Source organism: Alligator mississippiensis, chromosome 3 (assembly GCF_030867095.1).
Source record: "Alligator mississippiensis isolate rAllMis1 chromosome 3, rAllMis1, whole genome shotgun sequence".
NCBI lineage: Eukaryota > Metazoa > Chordata > Crocodylia > Alligatoridae > Alligator > Alligator mississippiensis.
In genome coordinates, this window is record NC_081826.1 from 157,798,828 (window position 1) to 157,824,526 (window position 25,699).

A 25,699-nucleotide genomic window follows, 5' to 3' on the forward strand; every position below is an offset into this window, starting at 1 on the left:
CAAGGATATCACATCTTTGTTTCCTCTTCCACAAACCAATAAATGTTGCTGGCTCAGAACTGTCACTATAATTGTCAAAGCACTACAGGTCAGGGCTTAGGCATGCCAAGAGAGATTTTGCAGGGGAAGCTTGCCCAGTACAAGTTGTGCTATGTCCAGTGCCAGCCAGTCCCCCTAGACACTTGCTTTCATGAATACTGTATACAGTAACCTGCAATAATATAGCAAAGCTTCCCACTCTACTGTGGCACCCTGTCCAGTCTGCAGTCTAACTTAAAGTGCTGACCCTTATTTACAAGGCCCCTACTGGGCAAGAATCATGATGTCCTAGTGATGGCCTCACAGGCCACATTCACATGAGTATGGATGTTTGTTTCTCCGGGGTCAAGTACCAGGAGCACACCTTGTGCCACTGCTACTTGTCCCTGGGGAATGCCTGTGCCACGCACCCTGGTACACAGCAGGTTACCCTGGGTGGAGTAGGGGGGGGCTGGGGCCAGTACTGTGCCCATGCTGCTACTTTACAGCATGGAAAACATATGAATGTGCAGCGTTTGGCGCCACAGATGCATCTACAGTGCCACATACCGCACGGCCATGCTCATCTGGACACAGCCAAACAGTTCATATTAGAATGGCATTTGCATACAGTTAGAACAGAGTGGGAATTGCAAGAGAGGGGGAGAAGTGCTTCTTGGTGCAGCAATGAAATTGGGGCCTGTATTAGCCCTGACTGAGCCCCTCTCGTGGATAGTTACTGTGATAACCAGACCCAATATTTGGATGCCAGTAGCTTTTCGAACTCAGCTGTGTCTGACAGTGTCTAATCACAGTGACTGACACATGGGGTCTCCTGAATACATTCCCCTGGTGTAGACCCAATAATGAACATCCTCCTTCATAGTTAAACCCTGCAGGGCAGCTGTCTAAACACTGCAAAGTAGTGCCTTAGCCCTCATGGGGCATGTCCAGAAAAGTGCACACCTGAGTTTCCCTGGGGACAAGTAGCAGGGGCACATAGTTTTGCTGCTGCTATTTGTCCTCAGGGAATGCCTGTGTACATGCACTCTGGCGCATGGTAAGTTGCCCTGGGTATGGTAGGGGAGTCTGGGGCCAGCACCTGGCCTGGCTCCAGCAGCCTTGCCTGGGGTCCTGGGGGTATCCCGGGATTCCAGCTGCAGCAATCTGGCAGCAGGGAGCCTGGCTGGCAGCTGGAGTGTGGCTTTGGCCAGCCAGGCTCCAGTTTTGGACGCACACACTGGCATCACATGCACCACCCTGCTTTTTTATAGCATGGGGTTTTTTTGACACTGGGACCTCCCAGTTTTTAAAAAAAAAACACCACACTGCAAATCAGCAGCGCACCGAATGCCTGCATGTGCAACATGTTCAGTGTGTGGTGCCATAGACTGGTCTGAGGCATCACATGTGCACGCTTGTCTGGATGTGCCCACACAGTCTATCCAGCTGGGGGGAGATTTATAATTTAACTCTTAAATTTAAGAGATTTATAATTTACTCATGACAGGTAAAATCAGGGTTGCAAAAGAACTGCTTAAACACAGACACTTTCTTTCTGGACAGCCCAAGAGAGTTGCAGATTCAGGCACAAGACCACATTCTTGAAGGCACCTCTGCCCTGCCCCTGCCTTCTTCTCATTTCGCCCACTGTTGAAATTCTCTAGGTTGGTTTTAAGTCCTGCAGGGAGGTCAGGTCCATCCTTGGTCCCACTCTTCCAGCTGGGACTTCTGGTTCCAGCAGTGGACGGTCATCAGAAATCCTCTTCAAAAAAGCCCAATACTTTTCTCTTTCCTTTCTTTCCACAGGAAATTGTCCATGTTCCAACCCAGCTGGGGGCAGAGAGTCATTAAAAGTCAGTAATTCTTACAGTAGCAGCCTCCAAAAAGCTATGCTACTTCCACAGCGCTTTTCAATTGTTAGTATCTCTCTGATGCCCCAATGACCCCAGATATAGTATCTCTGTTCAGCGCCAAGTCCCTGCCAACTGATGGATGATCTAAGTCATGGGGACTATTTTCATTATAATGATCTTTACAAAACAAATTGATATTCATATATTGGGACAAACATATTCACTAAATTGTTGCCAACTCCTTAGGAGAGTTGGCTAAGCCCTGGCCTTCTTCCTTTAAGCTCAGCTTTCAGCTTTGTTGGGAGTCTGACCCCTCTCTAAGAGATACAAATGCAGAGCTGGGGGAGGGGAAGGGGAAGAAATGTGCTTGAATGTGGGAGGTAGTAGTATAACTCAGGCAGGGGGGGTGACCAGGAGCATTAGCCCTGGGTGTTGCATTTGTTGGAGGAGGGGCACAAAAATAGGCTGGCACAAAAATAAGCAGCTGACCATGCATGCTACCACTATCAGTGCCGCAGCAGCCAGCACTGCCCCGTGCATCACTGCTGCCCCAGACACAGAGCTGCCTTCTGGTAGGAGGTGACCATTTTATGATAATAAATGTCTTTAAGACAGACTTGATGCTGTTGTTGATGCTAGACATGGCAATAGCTTCCAAGCCATAATGGAGCTAAGACTGAGGTACTGATCTTTAAAAAACAACCAAAAACACACTACAGTGATATTATAAGTATCTCCAGATCAAGAATGACAGCCCTAGTACAGTTAAGATTAAGTTTACACTCAAAGGAAACCCAAACATATTAAGGCAAGAAATGCAAAATTAAGGAACTTAAATAGTCTTAACTAACTATGCCCTGTAGTGATGTCATGTGATAGCCTACAATTATGATTCAGGCATGTTAGCGTCTGTGGTTCTAGACTGATTAGACTGAATATAAAGACACACAAGATTTTTTTCCCATGTTTTTCTTTTGCGCATCACCACAGCTCATGGTGAAGGTAGTTTATGTGCAGTGGCTTTCCATTTCTTACTTGCGTATGTTTGGATTGCTTTTCAGTTTAACCTTAATGCTGAATATCCTGTTTTATCATGCTTGTTTTGTTTGTGGTTACAATAATTTTACAATGTTTTTTATCCTGGTATGTATACACAATTTTAACTCCTTCAAAATGTAATTTCTTGTCTGGGAATTTCCGCAGTTTTTTGTTTTGTTTAATAATAATTGTTACAAATTCCATATGCAAACACCGAACAAAAGTCCAAAAAGACTGCTAGCTTGTGATACTTCTGAACTGAAAGGATGCAGTGTCACTCTTAAAACATTTCTATATTTTTAATTTCTAAGGACAAATTGGCCTGTCCTTCCAAGTGGCAAAAGGCAGCCAGAGGACAGCTTAGCCAAGCTTACAGTTGCTTCACATAGCCAGAACAGTGCATAGCAGCGTAAATGTACTTGTGAATCTTGCTCTCCTTTTGCAAGTGAGTACAACTGGCTATGTGAAGGGACAGTAGAGATAGTGCATTCCTTGAGTCCCAATATCTTTGTATTTAAAGGGCTTCTTCAGTGCTCCTTCATTAATTTCTCTGACAGTGCTCCTTCCATGCACAGTCCACCAGATGCCTTACAGAGATGACCAAGCCGGTATGTAGCCCCAGAAAGTCAGAGCAGCCACAGCTGGCCCCAGTGGTATACCAAGGAGAATTCTGGACATGTGTCCAGTTTCCCTTGTACTACAAAGTCGTTGCAATAATAGCGCTGTTGTACGTAAATTAGCTGTAAAGGAAGAGGAATGAATTGTTACTGATATCACAATGACCTCACTTAATTATTACCTGGCAGTAGCACTGTATAAACAACAATTAGCTACTATCATTGTTAATAGCTTAATTACAATCTCGTTTCTTTAAATGTAGCTACTGAACAATATTTCACCATATGGATAATTTGCAGCATCTGTGTTAGTCTGTGTTTTTAAGTTCCTTAAGACAAAGAAAAGATAAACGCATGACATTTCTTAAAGGATCCAGTTTTTAACTGATTTTAACACATAAAGAATCTACTCACAATTGTATTTGCTAATGGTAAGTGAATACATTGATCTCGGGGAAAGTGAACCTTATTTTTTATATAAAATAAAGAGGCTATATCCCTGATGTAAGTGCAAAGTAGAACTTCACCTTAGTTATGGAGTTGCCACCAATGCTTTTATGCTATTGATAGTAGTTATGTCATCACAGGAAAATATTTATAATTAATGGAAATGGCCTCAATTTTAGGGCTAGGCAAACCATTGGAAGGAAGAGATGCGTCTAGTGCAGGAAGGAGGAGGAAGTCATTTACCTCTCTATTTATGGGAAAGAAACTCAGTCCCCCACTATTCCACCATGACTGAGACCATCTCCACTGCATAAGCTAGATGCTCATCTCTGTTCTACATATACTTCTGGAGCAGAACAGAAATTCTTCAGGGCAGTGGTGGCAAGCCTTTTTTCAAAGACATGCCACAAGCTAAGCCCCCTTCCCCTCCTGCTGTCCCCCACATGCAGCTCTAATCCCTGTCCCCCAGAAATGTACCTGAAATGTTTGTACCGTAGGGCCTTGGAATGGGGGTGGCACAGGGATTAAGCCTTCAGCCACATGGAGTGGAGCAGGGGCAGGGTGCTGCTGCAAGAGGGGTTTTTCAGCCACTGCCGTTTTATATGGTGAGAGATGATCCAAAGCCCTGAATTAAGCAGTGTCTGCAGGATGGGTTAACCTATCTCTTGGCAGTGACACCTGACAGCTCCTCTTACAGCCATGTCCTGCCCCTGCCCCAAGAGGCTGGAGGTTTGAGGCCCACTTCCCCAATTCAAACATCTCCAGGGGAGTGGGCACATATATCGTAAGTTAGGTGGTTATGTTCCAGGAAATCCTCTGCATTAAATGGGAAGATCATTGCACAAATGCCAGCATTCTTGCTGAAACCAGTGTTATACTCACTGAGTCAGTGATCCTCAAGTACAAACTTCGCTGGACTAGACATTGCATGCAAATGCCAGACTCTCGACTCCCAAAACAAATGATCTACTCCCAGCTTAGAAACAGCCTGAGATCTCATGGTGGCCAGAGGAAATGCTATGCAGAAACAGTGAAAGCAAACCTCAAGAAAACAGATGCTGAATCAAGAGCTGGGATGAGCTGGCTGCCAACTGGATTCCAGCGGTGTTGTAACCTCAACCAGGTGTCAGCCCATTTCAAGGTAAAGTGTTGTGCCCTTGAAGCAAAGAAGAAAGAGCAGAGGAAGGAAAGGGAGAGTAATCCCAGCCTACAGCCTATTCTCCCTTGCAGAAAGACCTACAACTTCTGTGAATGGATCTGTGGCTCAAAGATTGGACTCTTAAGTCACCTCAAGGCCCATCAATGAGTTGTTGTAGAAAACATCATTAAATCAAGGGATTGCCAATGACCATGATGATGCTACTCCAGGAGGAAGCCTAGTCATTCCAAAGATCGTATTAAATTATCATCGAAACATAAAAGCAACTCTTCCCTTGTGCTATACGGGTAGTCTCGGAAGAGATTCATTCAACCACTGCACATCAAAATTCTTAGCAACACTGAGACAGATCTTTGCAACCCACTGCCTGAGTCCAGGCAACTAATCTCATGACAGATGAGGGGCACGCATTTTAATAAAACATTTTAGACTGGTGGTGCTTGCTTGGAAAAGGCCTCATTTACAGTAGCAAACTACTGACATACCTCACTGACATACAAGCAGTGCCAGACATCCATTGCTACATGCCTTATTTATGACCAAGGAATGTGGTATGTTAGGGTTTACATGGATAACTGGCTATTGTCAATGCTTAAGCTGCACAGGTGTATGGCTGATGTGAAGTAAAGTGCAAAGAGCAGAGTATAGGAGGGAAATGTTAGTGCTCTTTTCTGTAACCCAGACAGACCTTGCCCATGAGAAAAGATCATGCATCCAGCATAGAACCACAGAACCTAAATCTGTGGGTGAGCTCAAGAGGGCATTTAGATAACCTGCCTGAATCAGCCTAAACCAGGTGGGCAATTATTTCAACTGGAGGGCCGCTTAATGAGTTTTGATGAGCTGTCGAGGGCCACAAGTGTAGCCCACCCCATGACAGATGCCCCACCCCCGGGTTACCATCTTAGGACTGGAAGTTCTGCTCCTAACCTTTGCCAACAGAAGTCCCTTCCCTTACCACCAGAAATACTCCTTGTGGGTGCGCGCGGGGGGGGGGAGACAGAGGGGGTTGCCATCTGAACCAGAAAAAAAGCAAATCATACACTAAAAGTAAAACACCTACTATAACATATTTTAATTTTATTATAAAAAATATTTTTCCATAATTTGTGTAGTGCACATAGAGGTGATTGCATAATAGCTCAAAATAATGTCTTACTCTTGCATATTGTGTGTGGGGGAGTATGGGGGATGTGGTTGGGGTGGATGAGTGTGGGGGTGTGGCTGTGTGTGTGGGGGGGTGTAGGGTATATTGTGGGGTGTGTGTATATGTGGGGGGGGTTGTGGGAACAGGGTGTGATAGTGTGGGGTTTCTGGGGTGTGAGGGAGGGTGAAGAAGTGTGGGGATCCCCCAATACTTGTCCCCATGGTGCAAAGCCTCCAGTAGCAGCACCAGCAGTATGCATGGGCCCTCCAAGTGCTCACGGCCTGCACAGGTGCTGCTGCCCAGTAGTGCACAGCTCCAGCCAGAGCTGCACATGGCAGCAAGGAGCACAGCCAGGCCAACCTGCCTCTATCACGCGGGGCTCCACACACCACCAGGGGAAGCCCTGTACAACAAAGCCAGTTGCCATCCCCACTCCCTGCCACCATGGAAGCAGGGGGCAGGACTCCCTGCCACTTCCAGCAGAGTCCTGGCAACTACACAAGGCAGGAAAGGCAGCCAGCTCCATTGTGCGGGGCTTTCCCCAGCGGTGCGCAAATGCCGGGAACTTCACATGAGCCATAGGGAGCCCTGCAGGCCTGTCAGCTCCTGCTGCTGCTGCTGCTGCTGCTGCTGCTGGCAGCAGGGGCTGTGCACATGGGTGGGGAGTGCATGGAGGCTCTCCACCCTGCCCCACCCTCCCTCATACCCACACCCTGCCCACCCAAGCTCTGCACTCCTTCCACCCCCTGGGTGTGGGCTCTGCACTCCCACCAGCTCTAGTCTCATGCTCCCTGCCCCTGCTGCAGCTACCCCCACCCCTGCAATTTTGATTCTCATCCATGAATGCTTTCCTCCCAAAACTTGGGATGATTATTGAAAGGACGGTCAGCTTTTCAACCTGCTGTGCCTTCACAGCAAAACAAAAGTTACCAAGACTTGCATCACCGACCTTCAGTACACTGACAACTGTGTTATCCTTGCGCACATTGTAACTAATCAGCAGTCCATCCTTGACCTTTTTTCAGGTGCCTATCATAGCTTGGGACTCTCCCTTAATATTGGGAAGACCAAGGTGCTCCATCAGCCGGCCCTACGCTCTGCAGATAATTACCACTGGTGGAGACCCCCCAGAAAATGTCAAGCATTTCCCATACCCTGGCAGCCACCTCTCCCAGTGAGTCAGTCTTGATGTAGAAATTGAACATAGGATTCGCTGTATCAGTGTATCCTTTGGAAGCCTGCTTCACCATGTCTTTGCTGACTGAGATCTGCAGATGAAAACTAAGATCATGGTCTGTAATGCAATGGTTATCCCCACGCTCCTCTACAGGTGTGAGATGTGGGTGACACATGAAGGCCATTTTAAGTGCCTGGAATGGTTCCATCAGCATTGCCTCAGGAAGATCCTTCTCATTTAGATGGAAAGACGACTACCAGCATCCTCTCTGTAGCTAACATAACCAGCATTGAGGCAAAGATCATAAAACATCAACTCCACTGGGGTGGCTACTGTGTGCAGATGGCTGACACATGTCTCCCAAAGCAAGTCCTCTTCTCTCAACTCAGTCATGGTAAGACGACCTGTGGAGGACAGAGGAAGCACTACAAGGACACCCTGGAAGCATCCCTTAAGAAGGGTGGCATCAACCTTATGAAATGGGAAGTGCTGGCTGGTAACAGGTCTCAATGGCATTGGACTATACATCAAGCTACAGCCCACTTTGAAGAGAACAGTCTTGCTCAGGAAGCCGAGAAATGGCAGAGGAGGAAGGAAAGTGCACAACATCCTGGCCAACAGCTGTGCCTCCCCAAGGCACTACCTGTCATATCTGTGGAAAAACTTGCAGAGCATGGATTGGACTCTTCAGCTGTCTTAAAACTCACCAATAACCCCTCTCCCCATGGCAGACATCATCCTCATAACGAGGGATAGCCGAAGAAGAAAAGAGGTGGACAACTAGCTGCTATGGACTTCTCTAAGAATGGTGATCTGTAATAACTTTATGTGACCACATCACTATGATGATCTCTGTATATTGAGTTGTTAAATATTCAGGTATGAATGTGTTGGTCTTGCAATACACTGGCTCAGTGATAGAAAGACAACCAGGAAAGCAACACTGGTTCTAGATAAGTAGCTTCCCAGTGACTGCTGTGGAAGGGTAGTTATGAGACAGTGGCTGAGTTATAATGCTGAGAGTATCTTCCAAGCCCCCATCTACACTCAGGTACACAGCTATTGGGCCAAGGCAGAGATCCTAGATACCAAAGGATTGTGATCTGGTCAAAGAATATTCTCCAGCAAGGAAGGAAAGGGGAATTGTGAGTTATCTGTTTCTGGGAAGGCCACACTGTCCTGGCAGACAGACACAGCTCCTGCAGGAGGCTCTGAAGCAGTCAGTGCCTTCACTGGCCTCAGGAGAATATTAAGCCTGAGAGAGGCACAGGTTGTATGAGCTGTTATCTCCAAAATCTTGTGGTCCTAATGAATGATACTTTTCTCTGAGACAGGTGATCAGTAACTGGATACCATTGGTTGTCACTACTACAGGTACTATTTCAGGTCTGTTGAAGTAGTCAAGGGGACCAGGACTGTGTCTTCTCTATTCAGCCCTGAACTAGGCTAGCTTGTTACTGGTAGGCCAGAGGTGCACTTAGCTTGGTAATCTTCAGGCTGAAGCTGGGAAGTCATATTCACTGTTAATAGCTCAGCCATTTTCTTGTGATTATCTCCCAAGTGTTTCTTGGTGGCTGCTTGTCAGGAGCCACTGTGTTGCCTTCCTGTTCTTTGCCCAGCATCTTTCACATAACCTAAGCCAGTGCATTCCTATCTGAAAGTCTAACCACCCAGTACAGCTGCACAGGAACTGTCTCAGTGACCAGTCACAAACTGTATCCATACAATTACTGCAGACTCCTGAGAATATTCCCTGGGGGCCCCATGTCCACCATAGCAGGCACTGGACACGTGCAGAAGTCACACAGAATTTCCCATATGGTGCTTAAGATACCGATCTGGGTTCAGGGGAAAACATACCTATCCCCAGAGAGGGACACTGTGGACAGGTTTCCCACATTAAAGGACTGCACTAGGGAGCATGCTACCCCCTCCAAAAGGTGTAATATGGTGCTGGGCACAACCTGTGCACTGTCACAGGGGTGCCTACTAGTGTGTGAACAGCATGGCAGCAAAGACAGCTATATTATATCAATCAGGGCACAGCACAAATGGAGCAGGCACATTGTGTGTGATCCTTTGACCATATACTCATGCCCAGGCAAGTGAAACAACGCATTTTCTGTGTCTCTGCTAAGATTTCTGTGGCAGATGTAGCAAGATGACCTCACAGGAGTCATTAGAGAAGGACAGAATAATGGCTTTCTGAGAGAAATGCAGGAGCCTTGAACACAAAAGGTAGGGTCAAAGGAGCATGGGGCAGGGCAAGCAGGCTGTTCCTGGCACTTTCCAGGTTACTCCACATTGTTCCAGTAAGTTACCCTTGCTCAACGTTTACAGAGAAATACATCTAAAAATACGGAGTGGCACTCCATTCAGCCACCTGGAATGAATCAGACATTCTGCTACAGGAGACAGGAAAGACGGTGACCCTTGGTAGATGCTACAGATGTCATGAAGGAATTGCAAAGGTTTTGCTGGGGTTTGTAGATAATCTTTTTAAGCCTTTCCCCAACTCTATCCCAGCTGATTCACTGTTCAAAAAGGACTAGAGAAACATTAAAACATGCTTTGGCATGAAGATTATTGACTACCACTTACTGTGGTAGCTATTAGACAGCAAGCATGTGCTTTGTGGAATAGCAGAATGGGAGTGATGTGGGCCTTTTGTGCTTTGATGTGTACAATTTTAATCTCATAGTTGACCATGCAGCTGTACTGACAAAATTGGCCTCCTCTCCTTGTGTGAGGACAGCTCCTATTTCAGGTACACAAAAGGAATGCTACCATTGTGCTCAGGTAGAGAGGCTGGTAAAAAGTCATGAACTGCACCTCCCCTTGAGTAAGCAGTCAAGAAAGTCACATAGGCTCCTGTTCTAGAGGACTGTGGAACCCTGGAACGAACAAGTGACATGCATGTGCTTTTGGTGCTGCAGAGTGACAATGCAGTGCTCCACCCACAATGAGTAGGCAAGGGAGAGGAAAATTACTTTGCACACAAAAAGCAGGAAGAAGTACCAGGCATGAAATGATCTTAATAATGCCCAAACATGGCTGTGCTATGCAAATATCCAGTGCAAGTTTGGGCTTCCCTTATTGGTGCTAATTTTTAATCCACTTACTGCAGAGATTTGGGGGTCATGCCCAAATACTCCTCAAAGTCCTCTTGGTTCCCACCTTCCACAGCACAGAACTGAGAGGTGATACAAGACAGAAATGATGGGCTTGAGGCACAAACCACTGTGTGAAATTACCTGTTCTGAATGATTATAAGGGTCCGTTCTGCCCTTGAAATCCAATAGGCAATTGTGGTGTGGCTTTGCCAGGCAGAGTTATCAGGGCTTTAGTACTACCAGAATCTCCTAACAGAGGAGGCATTTTTGAGGATCTGATAAGAATATCACTGATGAATAAGGCAATCAGGACTCGTAGTAGAGATGATATCATTTATTAGACCAATGAAAAAAAAAATTGCAAAAGTCTTGTTGGTCTAATAAACGATATCATCTCTACTACAACTCCTGATTGCCTTTTCCTCTAGACCAATACTGCTACAACCTGGATACCTGTCACTGATGAATAGGCACAGATCCACTGCTTGCCTTAGGCTGTAACTGGAGTTGGCCTGTGCTGGGTATGTCCTGAATTTACCAAGCATGACAGTGAATCATCATGCCCAGCACTCTGCAATTTCCTTTACCATATTCCTTCTCTGCCAAGGACCTTTCTCTCTTATAATATTCTTTTACTTTCCCAACACAGCCACTTGGAAGTACACGATAACCTTCCAACTAAGTTACTGTATGTCTGAGGACATGTTGTGGTGCAGCTGCTCACAGATTTCAGCAGGTTTTGGATCCTGCCATTCTTCACTTACAAGCAGAGGCATGCTTGCAAACCAGTATGAGGGGTTAGCTCTCGCACACTCACAAAGTAACTGCTATGTCAACACCTGCTAAGGTATGGTACAGCTGTTAGTCAGTAGATCAGCGCCAGACATTCTATATAGAGCAATGGAGTAAAGAAGACATTACATTACAGAACAGACTGAAATAGTAGAATAACAGCTTCCAAGCCAACTGGATCACACTGCACTTTCTTCATTTTTACTGAAATTGATGTCATGCTGAAATACCAGGGCTATATTCTATCTTCCCTTTCAAAGCTAGATCCACGAAACCTTCCAGCTAAATAGGGTGCCAGACTAACCCCCAACTCTGATCCATGCCTTCCCAAAGATGTTTATGTATGTATGCAACTGCAAGTGGAGCCTTCTGATTAGAGAGAGAGGGGGACAAAATATGGCCTGTGGGCCAGATCCGGCCTGCCACCAAGTTGGATCCAGTCCACGGCTGCCCCCACAGCACTCAGCTTGGGGCCGGGCCCTGCCTGAGGCAGCCTGCACCATGATCCTACCCATGTCTGCTGGCCATAGCCATGGCCCCAGCCCTGGCCAGGGTGCACAGCTTCGTGGTGGGGCTGCTCTCAGTGCAGCTGCAGCTGGTTAGGTACTGCTTGGCTCCCCCTACCTCCATCAGCTGCTCCTCCTCCTCTTCTTCCTGCCCCTGCTGTGTGGTTCTGAGTGGGGGGGAAACTTCAGCATGTCGGGTTTCATCTCCAGCTCCTGGGCAGCTTCCACATGGCCCACCCAGTGCAACGAGCAGCTACCTGCAGGTGACCGACTGGTTTGAAGGTGGCCAGAAGCTAGAGTTGAAACCCCATGCACTGGGCCAGGGGCTGCCCAGATGAAGCTTCCCTCTGCCCAGAGCAGTACAACAGGGAGAGGAGGAAGAGGAGGAGGATCCGCTGGAGGCAGGGGGAGCCAAGCAGTACCCAGGTAGGTGCAGCTGCACCAGAAGCAGCCCCGCCAGGAAGCTGTGCGCACTAGCAGGTGCTGGCACGCTCAGGTGGGAGCATGGCATGGGCCGCCTTTGGCAGGAGTAGATGAAGCTGAGCTCCATACAGAGCGCCACCGGGATAACCATGGACCGCACCTGCACCACACCCCCCCAGGTGAGCTTTGCTGCATGCATCCCCTGTCCTCCCCTCCCTCCCTCCTAGGGACCTAGTGCCCAGGCAGACTCCCACATACACATGCATACCCCCCACCCCATCCTACAATCCCCTCCCACTCCCCCACAAGCATACAATATATTAGTAAGACTTTATTTTGAGCAATTATGCAATAGCTTCTATTACACTACTCAAAAAAAAATTATTTTTTTGAATAAAATTAAAAGATGTTATAGTAGGTGCTTGAGTTTTAGTATATGATTGTTTTTTAATCTATAATTTGTTGATATGATATTTTCTGAAGGGTTTTATGTGTGGTCCTCAATAGCTCACCAAACTCATTAAGTGGCCCTTCAGCCAAAATAATTGCCCGCACCTTTTTCAAATCCATATCACTTTCACAGGGCATCCTGAATCATATGGAAGGCTGGTCCCTTACTTATGTGGATTTCTTTCCTATCTATTCCTTCTGTTTGTCTAGAACATAATAACAGCCCCTTGGGCACTTCAAATGCCTAGCAGCCCAATGTCTGATTTTCAGCATAGAAAACTGCATTTCACATAATTTTTCCTAGCTTTTAAATTGGGGTTTTGAGTCAGGGTTAAAGAGCAGGAGTTTAATAAGTGCATGTTGTAGGCCTGGGTCTGCTCCCTGATATGAATGTCAGGACACACATCAGCGTCAATGGAAAGAGACTGAGGCCAACATCAATAGAATATCCCAGCTCAAGTTTTGGGGGTTGGCTGACTACAAAGTTCTCAAACTCTTACGGCCTTCCCCAATTTCAAAGTCTACTCCAGGGCTCACAGGGACTGGGCTCTTGAAATTTCTCCTGCAGACTTTTATCTGCCCAGTGATACTTTCTGAACCAGGAGCACAAATCAGCTAGAAGTGAGGGATGCATAGTGAAGTGGAGAAAATTCAGCATATTTCATTTTTAAATGGCCATGGACAGAAGATGTTAATTCAATATAAATGAATCAGTATTGACGATGGTGGCAGTAGCTGCTACTTCTGTTTCTATGGCACAATCCCCTGGATAGTTTTAATAAACAATGTGATAGAGTTTCCTTTGCAGAGAGCAGAAGTGAAAGCTGAAGCAAAAAAGGGATCTGAGCTGAAGGTATTAGTGTCCTCCTGGAGAGCAGCAGTCGAGAGATGTACTCCCCCGGGTATAGTACCATAGTAACTGCAGTCGATATACAGTTTGGAGGACGCTGTGGCCAGGTGCTGGTAAGTATAGTGGTTTTCTCTATTATAGAGATTGTTTTTTATAAAACAGACTTTCTTATGTAGCACTGAAAAAAATATGGGGCAAGAAACTGAATCCAGTGGGCTTGTGTCTGATTCAAAATGTCTTTTACAAGAGGAAATGCATAGGAAAAAGGAAAGAATAAAACTGATTGTCCAGTATCCTAGCACTAAAATGAAACCTGATGAAAAGTCATTTGTTTTTCATCGTGGCATATTTCCTCCGAGGAAAAGTAAATAATATGTATGCACATTTAAATGTTAACTAAAGACAGAACAAAATGTTCAGCAAGTTCTCCAGCCTATGGGCACTGTCATTATTACCCGTTTAGAGCAAGGGAAGACACTGTCAATAGATGTTTTGAAGTAATTACATTTCCAACGCACAAAGTCTCAGCATGTGATTGCATTTTACTGCCAATTCAAATCTGGTCCTGTTTTTGCAAAATGTTTGTGTGTGATGGGATCTGTGAAATGGGTCCTTGCTGGCAACATCTCGTTTCACTGCAAAAAACTTGCAGCACTTCAGAAGACTGCATGTTTTTCAGAGGCAAATTATACTTTTCACTCAATGAAATGAAGCTTTTCATGAAATTCCACAGTTCTGCAAAGTGCTAATTACAGAGACACAAATTCAGCAAAGCACTTGAGCACATGCTGATCTTTGAGCACATGAATAGTCCAACGGAGCTCAATAGGACTTGACATTTAGGGATGAAATTTTCCAAAGTATATAAAGAGTTGTTTTTGAAAAGAGCAACATATCTTCTGCTCCTAGTTCTTGTAAGTGCATTTGAAAATCCTCCTCCAAACACTGAGGAGGATTACCTTGCTGATCCCTACCTTTCATAATGGCATTTGCATGTGTGGTCCTTGACAGAAGTATTAGAAGACACAATGCCTGCAGAAGGTATTTTCAACTTAAATAAAATAATTTAATTAAAAACAACATATAAAAGAAAAGGAAAAGGGAACAGGCAATAGTAAACAATAGGGAAGGCAATACTGCTAGTGGAGAGTTGTTTTAAAAGCAGACCTTATATCATATTTTTTTAAAAATACATTAGAGCAATATTATGTGGGTTGCAAAGTCAAGTCCCTGAGAGTTAGGAAATGTGAGGTTCATAATTGCTTATGCAAACTTAATGGGGTTCTCTTATCCATCTTATGCACTGAATGAGGCAAGGGTGCTGTAGGAAATGCAGCAGGTGGTCATGTACCTACATTTCTAAGTTTCTTTTAGTACTGTGTAAGTTCCAGCATCTCTTTCCATTGACGCTGATGTGTGTCCTGACATGCATATCAAGGAGTAGACCCAGGCCTACAACATGCATTTATTAAACTCCTGCTCTTTAACCCTGACTCAAAACCCCAATTTAAAAGCGGGGAAAAAGAAAAGGCATTTATGTTGCCCAGTGGCTCTTGCCCTACCTAATTTCAGAAGCCTGTTGCAAGCCTTGAAGAGGAACCGTCTTGGGGAAGAGTCACAAGAATCTCTGACTACAGGAAGTAATAGATAACTATATTATAAGGGTTCCTCCCAGCTTCTTCTATTGGGGCTTGCAACCTATGGCCTGTGGAGCTATTTGATTCAGCCTGTTAACTTAGGGCTTCAGGAGCCAAATTAATCCAGTTCAGTCAGAGGTGGGCTGACACAGAGAAGATGGGTACCAGGACCCAGCCACCGCTGCCGCCATTTTTCCCAGTGACTGAATCAGGGACGTACCCGCCACTGCCGCTTTTCCCCACAGCAACATAGGAAGTGTCCACAGCTGGTACTTCTTCCTTCAATAGCAGAGGGCTTCAGCAGCAGTCACCTTCCCCTGCCACAGTCACTTTCCCCTGAACGCCAGCTGTGGACAGTCTCCCCACAGTGTTGCAGGGAAAAAGGGCAGTGGGCATTTCCCTGTGCAGTTCCTGGGTGGTGATGGCAGCTGGGTGCTAGCTCCCAGTGCTGTAGCAATGAAGTTTGGCACCCGGGGTAAAGACTGCAGCAGCAGCCTGCCCTCACCCCGTCCACAGATATGAGGGGGGGCACATGCCCCGCCATGTTTTCTGGGGAATACACGCAGCAGGAGGAGTCAACCTCCCCATGTCCCTGTGCCCCCACAAATGAGCCACTTGTGGCTCTGTCCCATGCTCCACCCTGCCTGGGCAGTGCACCTCTTCACTTTGTCACCTGGGGCAGTCACTCCATTCACCACCCCCAATCCCCTCCGCTCTTGCTATGGCACTGCTAGCTCCCATCCGCTGCACACCAGCCCACCTCTGATCCAAACTGGGTCAATCCAGCCTGTGGCAAGAAAAGTTTGCTGACCCATGACATAGCCTCATCTGATGTTTATTCACGTTTATTTTTATTCACCGTAGCCAACAGATCAAGTTGTGGGGATATGAACTACTTAGTAGTCCACACTGTGACCACTAGTGAGTAGTTACTTGCATGAGTAATCTCAGTGCCTTCAATAGAACTATGCACTCAAGTACCACTGGCCCTATGTGAAAAATATTATTGTTGTCATAAATACCCTAGGTGTACAGCCCCAAGAACTTGCACTGCCTTCAGCATGAGTTCCAGGCACAGAAGGCATTCAGGACTGGCTCCAAAATGGGGCCCAAAGCTGAGGATGCAGTGTCCTCAAAACCCGTAGTGTGTAGTCTCATGGGAGATTCTGAGTGCCTTGTACTGAGTTTGATGTTTAACATGAAGTCAGGTGCCACAGAAAGAAAGATCATTTCAGGAAAAGCAGAGTGAGCCAGATCCTTGGGTATTTTGGGGCTGCTGTCAAAGCTATGTATGCCACCCAAGAAGATTGCCTCTTTCAGGGAGCAGATCATTACCTGCCTTTCACTTTCTGCTCTGAGCCAAGGCTTCAGATTTCTGCTAAACATCCGCAGCTCCCATGAAACCCTCCATAAAATCACTCTCATTGCCTTAAGAGTAAATCCCAGTCTAAATTAAGTCAAAGGCAAAGCTCTCCATTGAGAGTAGATTTTGACATTGGTAATGAGTGAGTAAAACATTCTGTTTTCTTCTTTGCCTTACTTTTCTAGAGAGGAGCAGCTTGTTTGAAGAAGAACATGTTAGACTCCTATTTTCTGAAGGAGCTGGATGATGAACAGGTAGAGTATCTGAGCCTAGGGTGGGAAGCTGAGGGCCAAAGGCAAACCATTTACAATAGAAAGACTCCCATTGACATCAGTCTGTTTTGGGTCTTGCTCTCGGGTTTGGAAATTTCAGGTACCTTCAAAACTGTACATGTGTATTCATTGCTTTGGAATTAAATGGATGCTGTAAAGCAGGGAGAAGATTAGCACCTGGAATCCCCAGTGACCATTGGCATTTTGAAGGCCATACCACAAGTATGCAAGCCTGGTTTCAAGAGTCGACAGTTAACTACACTACTTAGTGTATTCCTTCAACAAACAGCCCTACAGGCACTAATGAATAGCCTACCAGCAGTGTAGGTAAGCCCTGTATTTAGGGACCTACCTAAATCATGACTGCATGGATTTTGTGGAAATCACAAAATCGGGTGAGCTCCATGATCTCCCTGAAATCCACAGGAAAAAAAACTTACTAAAAATAAAATGCTGCCTTCCCAGTGGGAGTCAGCGGCCATCCTAGCTGGCAGCCCACCCAAGGAAAGAGCATAGGGAGGCTGCATAAGGGGAGCAGGCAAGATGGCTGCTGCCCCCACTCCTCACTGCTGTTTGGCTGAGAGGGCTACCTGGTGGGGCCCTGCCCCTCTCCAATTACTGGTGAGGGGTGGGGCCACATGACAGACAGCCCTCAGCCAATCAGCAGTGAGGGGTGGGGCTATGCAATGGACAGCCTCTCCACCAATCAGCAGCAGGGGGCAGGACCACCAGGGCCACTCAGCCAGTCAGAGGCATGGGGAGGCCCCAGTCACAATAAGCTCTCAAACACCCCTGCAATCTGCTGGTGAAATTGGGTGGCTGCCTCCTTGAGTTGGGTAGACCCCTATTATATTGCTTATTTTGCAGGTTAAAATGCTGCAGCAGAGATGTTAAATGGCTTGAGGGAGACCACAGAGAAAGATCAATGGCAATGTCAAAAGTAAAATATAAGACCTCCTGGGGTCTCCTCTCCTTGCAGCATTAGACGAGATCTTTTTTTGGCACCTCTAAATCCTGGTTATGAAATGCTTACTTGCCACTGGATTCAATACAGCACATACCTTAGTTAGGCACATGTTTAAGTACTTTGTTGAACTGGAACCCAAAAGCTTTGCATATGTAATTGTGAATAACCCTTTGGATTCCAGAGAAATTCCAGTCTATAGGTGAGGTAAAATTTGCAAGGCATTTTTAGGCTTAATTTTAACCATTATCATCAGCAGCAATCTCTTGCAGTCAAGGATGATTGTCTTCCATTATTGCCTTATCTGTGGGTCCGAAGATGGCTGACAAGGCCAATCTGGGATCAGTGGGTTGTATTGCAACTTGGGCATGTGTTTCCATGTGAGGTGGGTGGCTCCAGATCCTTGATGTGGTCCTCAACACACTGTTTCTGTCATAGGTGTAATACCATTGGTATTAGGTGCCATTCAATTAAATCAGTGGGACTCCGCACATCCTTCTTGCCAAGCATGGGCATGGCTGAGCTGAGGCCTCATAAAGGATACAGATGTGCATGGGTGGTCTTGTTTGGTTTGCTCAAAAAAGACCAGGGATTGAGGAGTGTCAGGAAGAGATAGCAGTCAAATGTATTTTTTATTATGACTTAAATGGTTGAAATCTCTTACAGTCAGGCAACATTTAATTAATAAACCTCAGAGCTAGGTCTACCACTGATCAGTTGTATCTATATTGTGAGGGATTATTGAAAAAGCTTTGTTTTTTTCTGCTTTATAAATTAGTATTTACTTGCATTGCTATCAACCCTTGCAATGCCCTTGCTAATGCTCTACTACTCTATTTAAAAAAAGGGCCAGTTTTGCCAAAGAGCTCAGTACCCAGCCACTATAAGCACTTAAGTGGACATGTTACCACAACTACCAGCTGAGAACATGCAGACTCCTTTTGTACCAGATAGTCTTTGTATAAAAGGTGGCTATGACCTCAGTAAAAATGAGTACTATGGTCTTATTCCTGTGCCCATCTATCTACAACACCAAACTACCATATATTATGTCACTGGTGCTCAATTGTTCGGCCTAGCAGCCAAATGAGAGGTACAGGGCCAGGCTGAGGGCTAGATTAGACCCCACACCTCGGGATTGGGTCCACACATCTGGATTCAGACCCTACCACCACTGCTTGGCCTCACGTGCTAGGATGAGTGACCTGGGAACCCAGGCCATCTCTACCTGCACACTGGGATTGGTGCCCTTGGACTCCAGTCGCCTTGGCTGGGCTCTGTGCGCCAGGATTGGGCCATGCTCTGCCCTTCATACAAGATCTAGCGTGCAGAGCCAGACCCCATAGGGCTCCCCACAGACCCATGCCTCCCAGAACCTTGTCATTGGGAGGCCGAGCATCCCTGTTCTATGACATTGACCAGCAGCCTTTGTTCAAGAGGGACTCAGAAATTTGATAACATTGGGATGCTGTACGTTAGGATGTGTGTATATTGGCTGCTTGGCAGCTCACGTACTTAGAGGCTGCTCCGATGCGCATTACAGCACATTGGAGCAGACTTGATTAATCAAGTCTGCTGGAGCGTGGTAATTACCACGCTCCAGCAGCCTCCAGCATTCAATGAGCTTTAGTTAAAGAGCCCCCGCTACCATTTTTCAGCACGGGGACACTGATACATGTAATGGTCTGGGCACTTTAGGTAGAAATTAATCTCTGATTGCTGCTCTAATTAAAGCCCCCCCACCTCCCAAAGTACGTATGTAAGAAATACACTATATGTCTGTCCTCAAGTCTGATACAAGTTACTATTGTGTTATTACCAGTGTGCCACTGCCATGAACACTGTATTCAAACACGCAGTTGAAAAGAAAATGAATCAAAGAATAAAGCTGTTTTGCATGCATCTCCCACAAGATCTGCTCCGAACTTATATTATTTAAACTTTTAAAAGCAACACTGCACTTCTTCTGGAGAAGAAACCCTGTAAAGTGATTGTCATAGGCTCATTTCCTTCCTTTCTTTAGGTGGCCTTGTTTGAATTCAACAAAGGCTGGAAGCTCTCTGGGATCCAAAAGTTGTATTATAACTGTCTAGTTAAAGAACTGGGAGGCTTTGGCACAGACCCTGGCAAATTCATTTGGCCAACCAGTGTGACCATGACTCTGGATGGAGATCTGGCTGTAAAAGACAGTGGAAATGAACAGATTCAGCTCTTCTGCTCTGAAGGTCTCTATAAACATAGATTTTCCTATGGATCTGGGACAGTAAAAGGTCTGGGAGATATAGTATGTATACAAGATGGATTGTTGCTTGTGACAGATGGATCCAAAGCTATCAAGGTCTTCTCTAGAGATGGTGAGATGATCCATCAGCTGAAATCTCCAGACATGGACTGGAATCACTCCTATGGGATGGCAATCCTGAAGTCCAATGATATTGCAATAACTGACTGGACAGATTTGGGAAAAATTCACATCATTAGAATCGACTTGAGAATGAGTGCTATCACGAGGATGTATGTGATGGATGGGTTCCATAGACCAGAGCACATTGCAGTCAATAAGGTACAGTGCAGAACATCCCAAATCACAAACTACTAACAGCATTATAAATATTTAAGTCGGGGAAGTGCCCAAAACGTGTTAGATGCTTTCCAAACGTAGGAAGGGCACAGTTCCTGCTCTCAAAACCTTACAATTTAAAATGGGTAATAAGTCTTAATAATTACTGTTTGTGAGTTAACAGTTTGTGCAACAAACAGGTAGAAGTGTAAGGAACAGAGCTTTCTTAAACAATTTGCAAGAGCAGGAAGTACATATTCAGTCTTGGTGGTTTCTATGTCACAACCTGCAAACACTCTACCAGTTTTATGTATCTGGTCACACAAGTGTTGAACCTAGTTCTCCCAATCTAAGTCCAGTGTTTTATCAGCAAAACTGACAGTTTGAAAGGGTGCCTGGGTAGGAAAAGCATGAGTGAAGCATAGTGAACCGAGTACGATTTACTCACAGGCAGCCATCACACTCAAAATTAGTTTAGTTATACCTCAAATAATACTCCTTTTCTGGTGGTGTTGATAACTTTTCTTTGTAGCTCAGCTATACTGTTAGCATGCAAACCCTTGAGTGGCTTTCTGAGTTATTTAACGTCAGCAATAAAGTCAAACCCTTTGAAATCTGATTAGTGCTAACTAGGAAACTATCTTTTTTTCCCTCCTTCCTTGTCAGAGAGAAGAGATGCTGGTTACCAAAGGGCAGCTTTTTGGAAAAAAACAAGGCTCCTGTCTCAAGGTCGTGAACAAAGATAGAATTCAGAAGAAGACCATTGGACCAAGCTATGAAAACAGGATCACCTTTGTAAACCCCTCTGGAGTCTGTGTTGATTCTGATGAGAATTTATTTGTAGCAGATAGAGGACAAAACTACATAGTGATGTTTAATCCTGATGCATCCCTGGTTGCTTTGGTAGTAAATGAAAATTTAGAAGGCCCTTGTGGGCTTTCAGTAACAAAAGATGGGCTCTTGGCTGTTGCTGACTGCTATCACCACAGTGTAAAACTGTATAGGTATAAATGAGAGTACCTTTGACATTGAACTTGCCCAAATAGAAATATTTGATTTGTATGTTGTAGATAAAACAAGAGCTGTAAAAATCTTGGTTCAGAAAGTTTTGAATAATGTCTATTCCAGACTCCAAGACACAGGCAATACAGTCTCAGATCATTCTAATCCCATTTCTTCTACTGACTTTGTGCCTGATCTTGGGCAAGTCCCTTCATCACCTCACAGTTCCTTCACCTATAACACTGGTCTGACAAAACTCATTTCCCTAGTATTTAATTAAAACATAGGTCAGGGTCAGGTTTCAAGTGCTGAAGATGTAAAGTCCTAGATAAGAATAAATTGTTATAACAAATTCCCAAATTTTAGAGATGGTTTATTAAAAGAATTAAATGATTGCTTTTGAAAATCCAGTGTTTACAATCATTATACAGTGGCATGGGGATCTCCACAAATACTTGCAGATTTTTTTCCTTGATAAATATATTGTGAGAGCTCACACATATCTGGTAGGTGCATTTACTAAATACTGATGTTTGAATAGCTCATTAAAATGATCAAGTAAAGTCATTTTTCTAATCCTAATTAGTTTCCTATTTTTAAGCTTTCCAGATGTGCTGGGATGTTATCTAGACTCTCCTGCAGATAGTCCACCTTCATCTGGAAGTTGAATTGAGAAGGAAGCTAGAATCTAATCAGGGCTGCTTCTTATTCTTTTACTGCAACTGAGATGCAATGAGAGTCACTTAGATATCGCTAGACACTGTAGTTTTGCACATTTTTGTATATATCTATGTAACTCCTAGCCATCTGATTTGGTCAAGTTCTCCCATTGGATTTCTATTGCTATAGGAGTGTGTGTGGAAGGTTACCATGTTTAGGAACCTCACTATCTTCAATATCTTCCCTATGAAAAATTATCCAGAACCAGTTAGGAGCGATGAAAAAACCGGGCAACCATTATTAGAATGCTAAATTATGCATGTGGGAACTTTCTAACAACAAAACTGCCTTCCCCTTGAGAGCCTGAGGAAACAAAGCACTGCCTTTGGCCCAGGGACATTTTCTTTTAAAAAGTAGGACTTGTAATTCAGGCTGTCTATTACAGTTGTACCAGTAGAAATGCAGGATGCTATGCCAGTGTGACAGAGTTATAAAAAAAGCAGTATATGGAAAAATAGCTACTCTTGCTGCTCGGCCAGTCAGCTTTGACTCCTTTCTTCCCCATTAACCATCTGAAACACAGCTAAAGTAAATCACCGATGGGAGCCAGGCTCTATATGCATACTCTTTGCTATAGCTCAGCCTCACAGCACTAGAAATGCCATCCCAGCATGCTGACAGCCGGGTAGAAGACCACACCAGGCATCTGAGCATGATTCTGGCAAATACCATGACTTGGGAGAGTCACTTGAAACCATTATTGGTAAGGCAGCAATATTGGTAGGCTTGGAATCTGGCTTAGAGAGGGAAGGAGAGTTGAAGGAAGGTGGGCCAGGGAAATAGCATAGCTGCAGGTCTCAACCAAAGCGAAAGTAATTCTAGCATATGTAATCACTTCCATAACAATAACTGAATGGGCCATAACCCAATAACCTGCCCACTTATCCAGAAATTCCCCCATGCCAGTAACAAAAATAACTGTGGTCCTGGTCCTGCTGCTGATAACTCTCCAGATTGTTCCTTTGGATTATATTCAAGCAGATCCTCACTACATGGCACAGGTGAAATCCCCAGGCTCCCTGGCTATAGGGTCTCCTCTAGGATGTGTTCCAAGAATTCTGCTCCCTCTCCTGTGATGTCTATATGGGCCATCTCTACTCCTGTGGTTTCTGGTCTGGAAAACAGATTATCCCTGATCAAAGCCTGTTCTGCGTGAAAGTGGGTTCTGTACTCTGAGCAGGACTCCTCACAGCAGACGCAAGTAGGCAGGGGGCTACCAGTTTTGATGCTGGCACCTTTAATTTTCACTACACAGCTTTGAGGATTTTCATTGAGTTCCAGCACTGGGGAGATATTGGCTCAATTCCATCTTCTGGCAGACTCTCAGACATAATCTCCTAAAAAAAATGATTTTGGGTGCATCTCCCCCAAATCATACCCTCAGCTGAATTTAAATCAAAGGGCAACCAGATGCTTGGTGTAATCCTCCAGCCTGCTTGCGGTTCCTATATCTTCTTTCCAGCATAGTTTGACTAAGCTGTGATAAGCAAGGTCTAAAAGGAGTAGGTCAAGTGGACTGAAGGATTATATACAACCTGGCAGGTAATTTCTGGTGCACAGCAGAAAAGTGGGAAGTGAATACATAGAAAAGCCAGAAAATACAGTCCTGGGGAGTTATGGGATGGCATTGGAGGATTACCAAAATTCAAGGACTGGGTAACAGGGTGTCGGTAAACCCTGTTACTTAGGCGTGGACAGCCATGGCTGTCCGAGGACAGGGGCGGAATGGCAGCTGAAGGATTTTAGTTAAGTAGAGCCAGCTGCAGGGAATCCCACGCTGGGAAGGAATCAAGAAGATCATTGTGGAGGTGGAAGACACTGCAGATAAAAAGAGACGACCAAGAAGAGCAAACTGCCCCAGAGGGCAACAGAGGAGAGAGAAACAGATTCTGACCAGGGGGTTGTCGAGAGAAAGACTGGCAAAGAGGACACAGAACCAAACTGACCACAATGGAGCAGACCTCATTCCAGTGGTCAGACCAGGGTTTTCTACTTACTGCAGCAGTCAGCTGTGATGAGGAAGGTTGGGGCTGTGGGACTCAGTTGCCCTGGAAGAAAGAGAGAGAAAGACAGAGTGAGTTAACTCTTAGCCACCACTTACCCAAAGACTGTTCTGATTTATGTTGAACTGCTATCCGAGCTGTTTGTAGTCTGGGAGGAAACACTAGAAAATAAATGGAGCAGCTGTTTAAATTAAACACCTTGAGAGCACCTGGTATTCTTCGTTTGGGATTAATTTTTTAACTCTTTCCCAATAAAGGCCTGGCAGGCAAGCTCCTGAATGAGGCAGGGAGGGACTCCATCCCCATAACACACTGCTACCTGGGCTTCACCTGCATTTTTACTGTTAAGGAGACACGTTAGAGTCTAATTTAAAACAAAAAATGAGCTCTAATCCATATCCTCATCTGGGAAAACAAGCCTTAAAGCACATACCAGAACCAGTTTAAGGATTTTGTTTATAAAAGACAGGGTGCACTGGGCTACATAACCTAATTTGAACTGGCAGCAAAGATGGACCAAAAGGCCAGAAGAGAGGATTAGAGAAGGGAAGCAGTTGTTTGTTTTGTGTCAGACACAGAGAGCTCATTCAGCACCTGGGGTGGTTGGACATGGGGAGTTTGCTAACCACTGTAGAGCAGTGAGGGGAAGGGAAGTCTTACCTGCTGGGCTCTCTGCACACTGAAGACAGCTAATTCTGCTCTTACTGCTGCTGCTGTATACAGCGTCTACTTGGGCAGCAGTAGCTCTATAGCACTAGCTTCCTGGGAGACTCGTTTGCTCCTCCCACCCCAGATATGCTGCAGGGCACAGGATTGCATCTGATGTGCCAAAAACTGTAGAGGGGAGGAAGCATCATTCTGCTCTTTCCACGTGTCCCTCCCCCCAACAGATGTATTGCTAGGTGTGGGGCTACATTGCCTGGCTCCAATAGCTAGACAGCACAGAGCTGCCCCTGCCATGGTCAAGACTCCCAGGGGAGATTCTGATGGCCCCTCATAGTCAGTGCCCTAGGTTGGTGCCCCACTCACCCACCTTAGTTACACTACTGGTTTTTGTTTGGAATCTGGCTACTTCAGTGTCCAATAAGAAGTTTTTTTCCATCGGCAAAAAGTTTGTTTTTACCATGTGTGAGCTAACAAATATTAAGAAATCTACCCTTTAAGCCCTTGCTATATATCTCCTTACACTCTTCAGTTTGCTTTCTAACAAAGACCTTTCAGCACTTTACAAACCATGTATGAATTTTGCTTAAAGTGTTCCCATGCCCAGTCTGATTTTGTGGAAGGTGTGATAAAATGCATATGCAGCTTTCCATCTGGTCTGGGGCTAGCTAAAAGGAACAACTCATTATTAAACTTTTAAAATAACATTTGATACACCTCAAGTAATTTGGTGCCCTTGATAATGAAAGGACCCTGAGCACAAAGTGGTTATAGAACGAGCTCAGAGCATTATTAAAATCTTTTAATAATTAAATGTCATTGGTCAGTTGTCCTTAGATAGTGCGGTTTCAAGAATAATTAATTTAAGGCAGAAGCCTGGAATAAAACTATTTTACCATAATAATTTAAGCATCTATTCCAT

General features: G+C 45.2%; 1 protein-coding gene and 1 long non-coding RNA gene across 2 annotated transcripts; one reads left to right on the top strand and one right to left on the bottom strand.

The window, feature by feature from the left end:
• LOC109283911 (uncharacterized) lies at positions 1-24,855 on the bottom strand. The gene is made up of 3 exons (XR_002091228.2): positions 24,775-24,855; positions 24,109-24,159; positions 1-3,652 (listed from the first exon to the last, which is right to left on the bottom strand). It is a non-coding gene; the product is annotated as an uncharacterized LOC109283911 (long non-coding RNA).
• On the top strand, positions 13,561-21,893 carry LOC109283910 (E3 ubiquitin-protein ligase TRIM32). The gene is made up of 4 exons (XM_019490644.2): positions 13,561-13,706; positions 16,779-16,847; positions 19,853-20,392; positions 21,056-21,893. The coding sequence occupies exons 1-4, from the start codon at positions 13,632-13,634 to the stop codon at positions 21,401-21,403; spliced, it is 1,032 nt and encodes a 343-aa protein (XP_019346189.1). The 5' UTR covers positions 13,561-13,631; the 3' UTR covers positions 21,404-21,893.
• Positions 24,856-25,699: the final 844 nt, after the last annotated feature.

Coding starts and splice junctions, on each gene's coding strand:
- LOC109283910 (XM_019490644.2), top strand. CDS start 13,632: ATGTACTCCCCCGGGTATAGTACCATAGTAACTGCAGTCGATATACAG. Junction 13,707..16,778: donor GACGCTGTGGCCAGGTGCTG/GTAAGTATAGTG, acceptor TTACTTTTCTAG/AGAGGAGCAGCTTGTTTGAA. Junction 20,393..21,055: donor AGCACATTGCAGTCAATAAG/GTACAGTGCAGA, acceptor CTTCCTTGTCAG/AGAGAAGAGATGCTGGTTAC.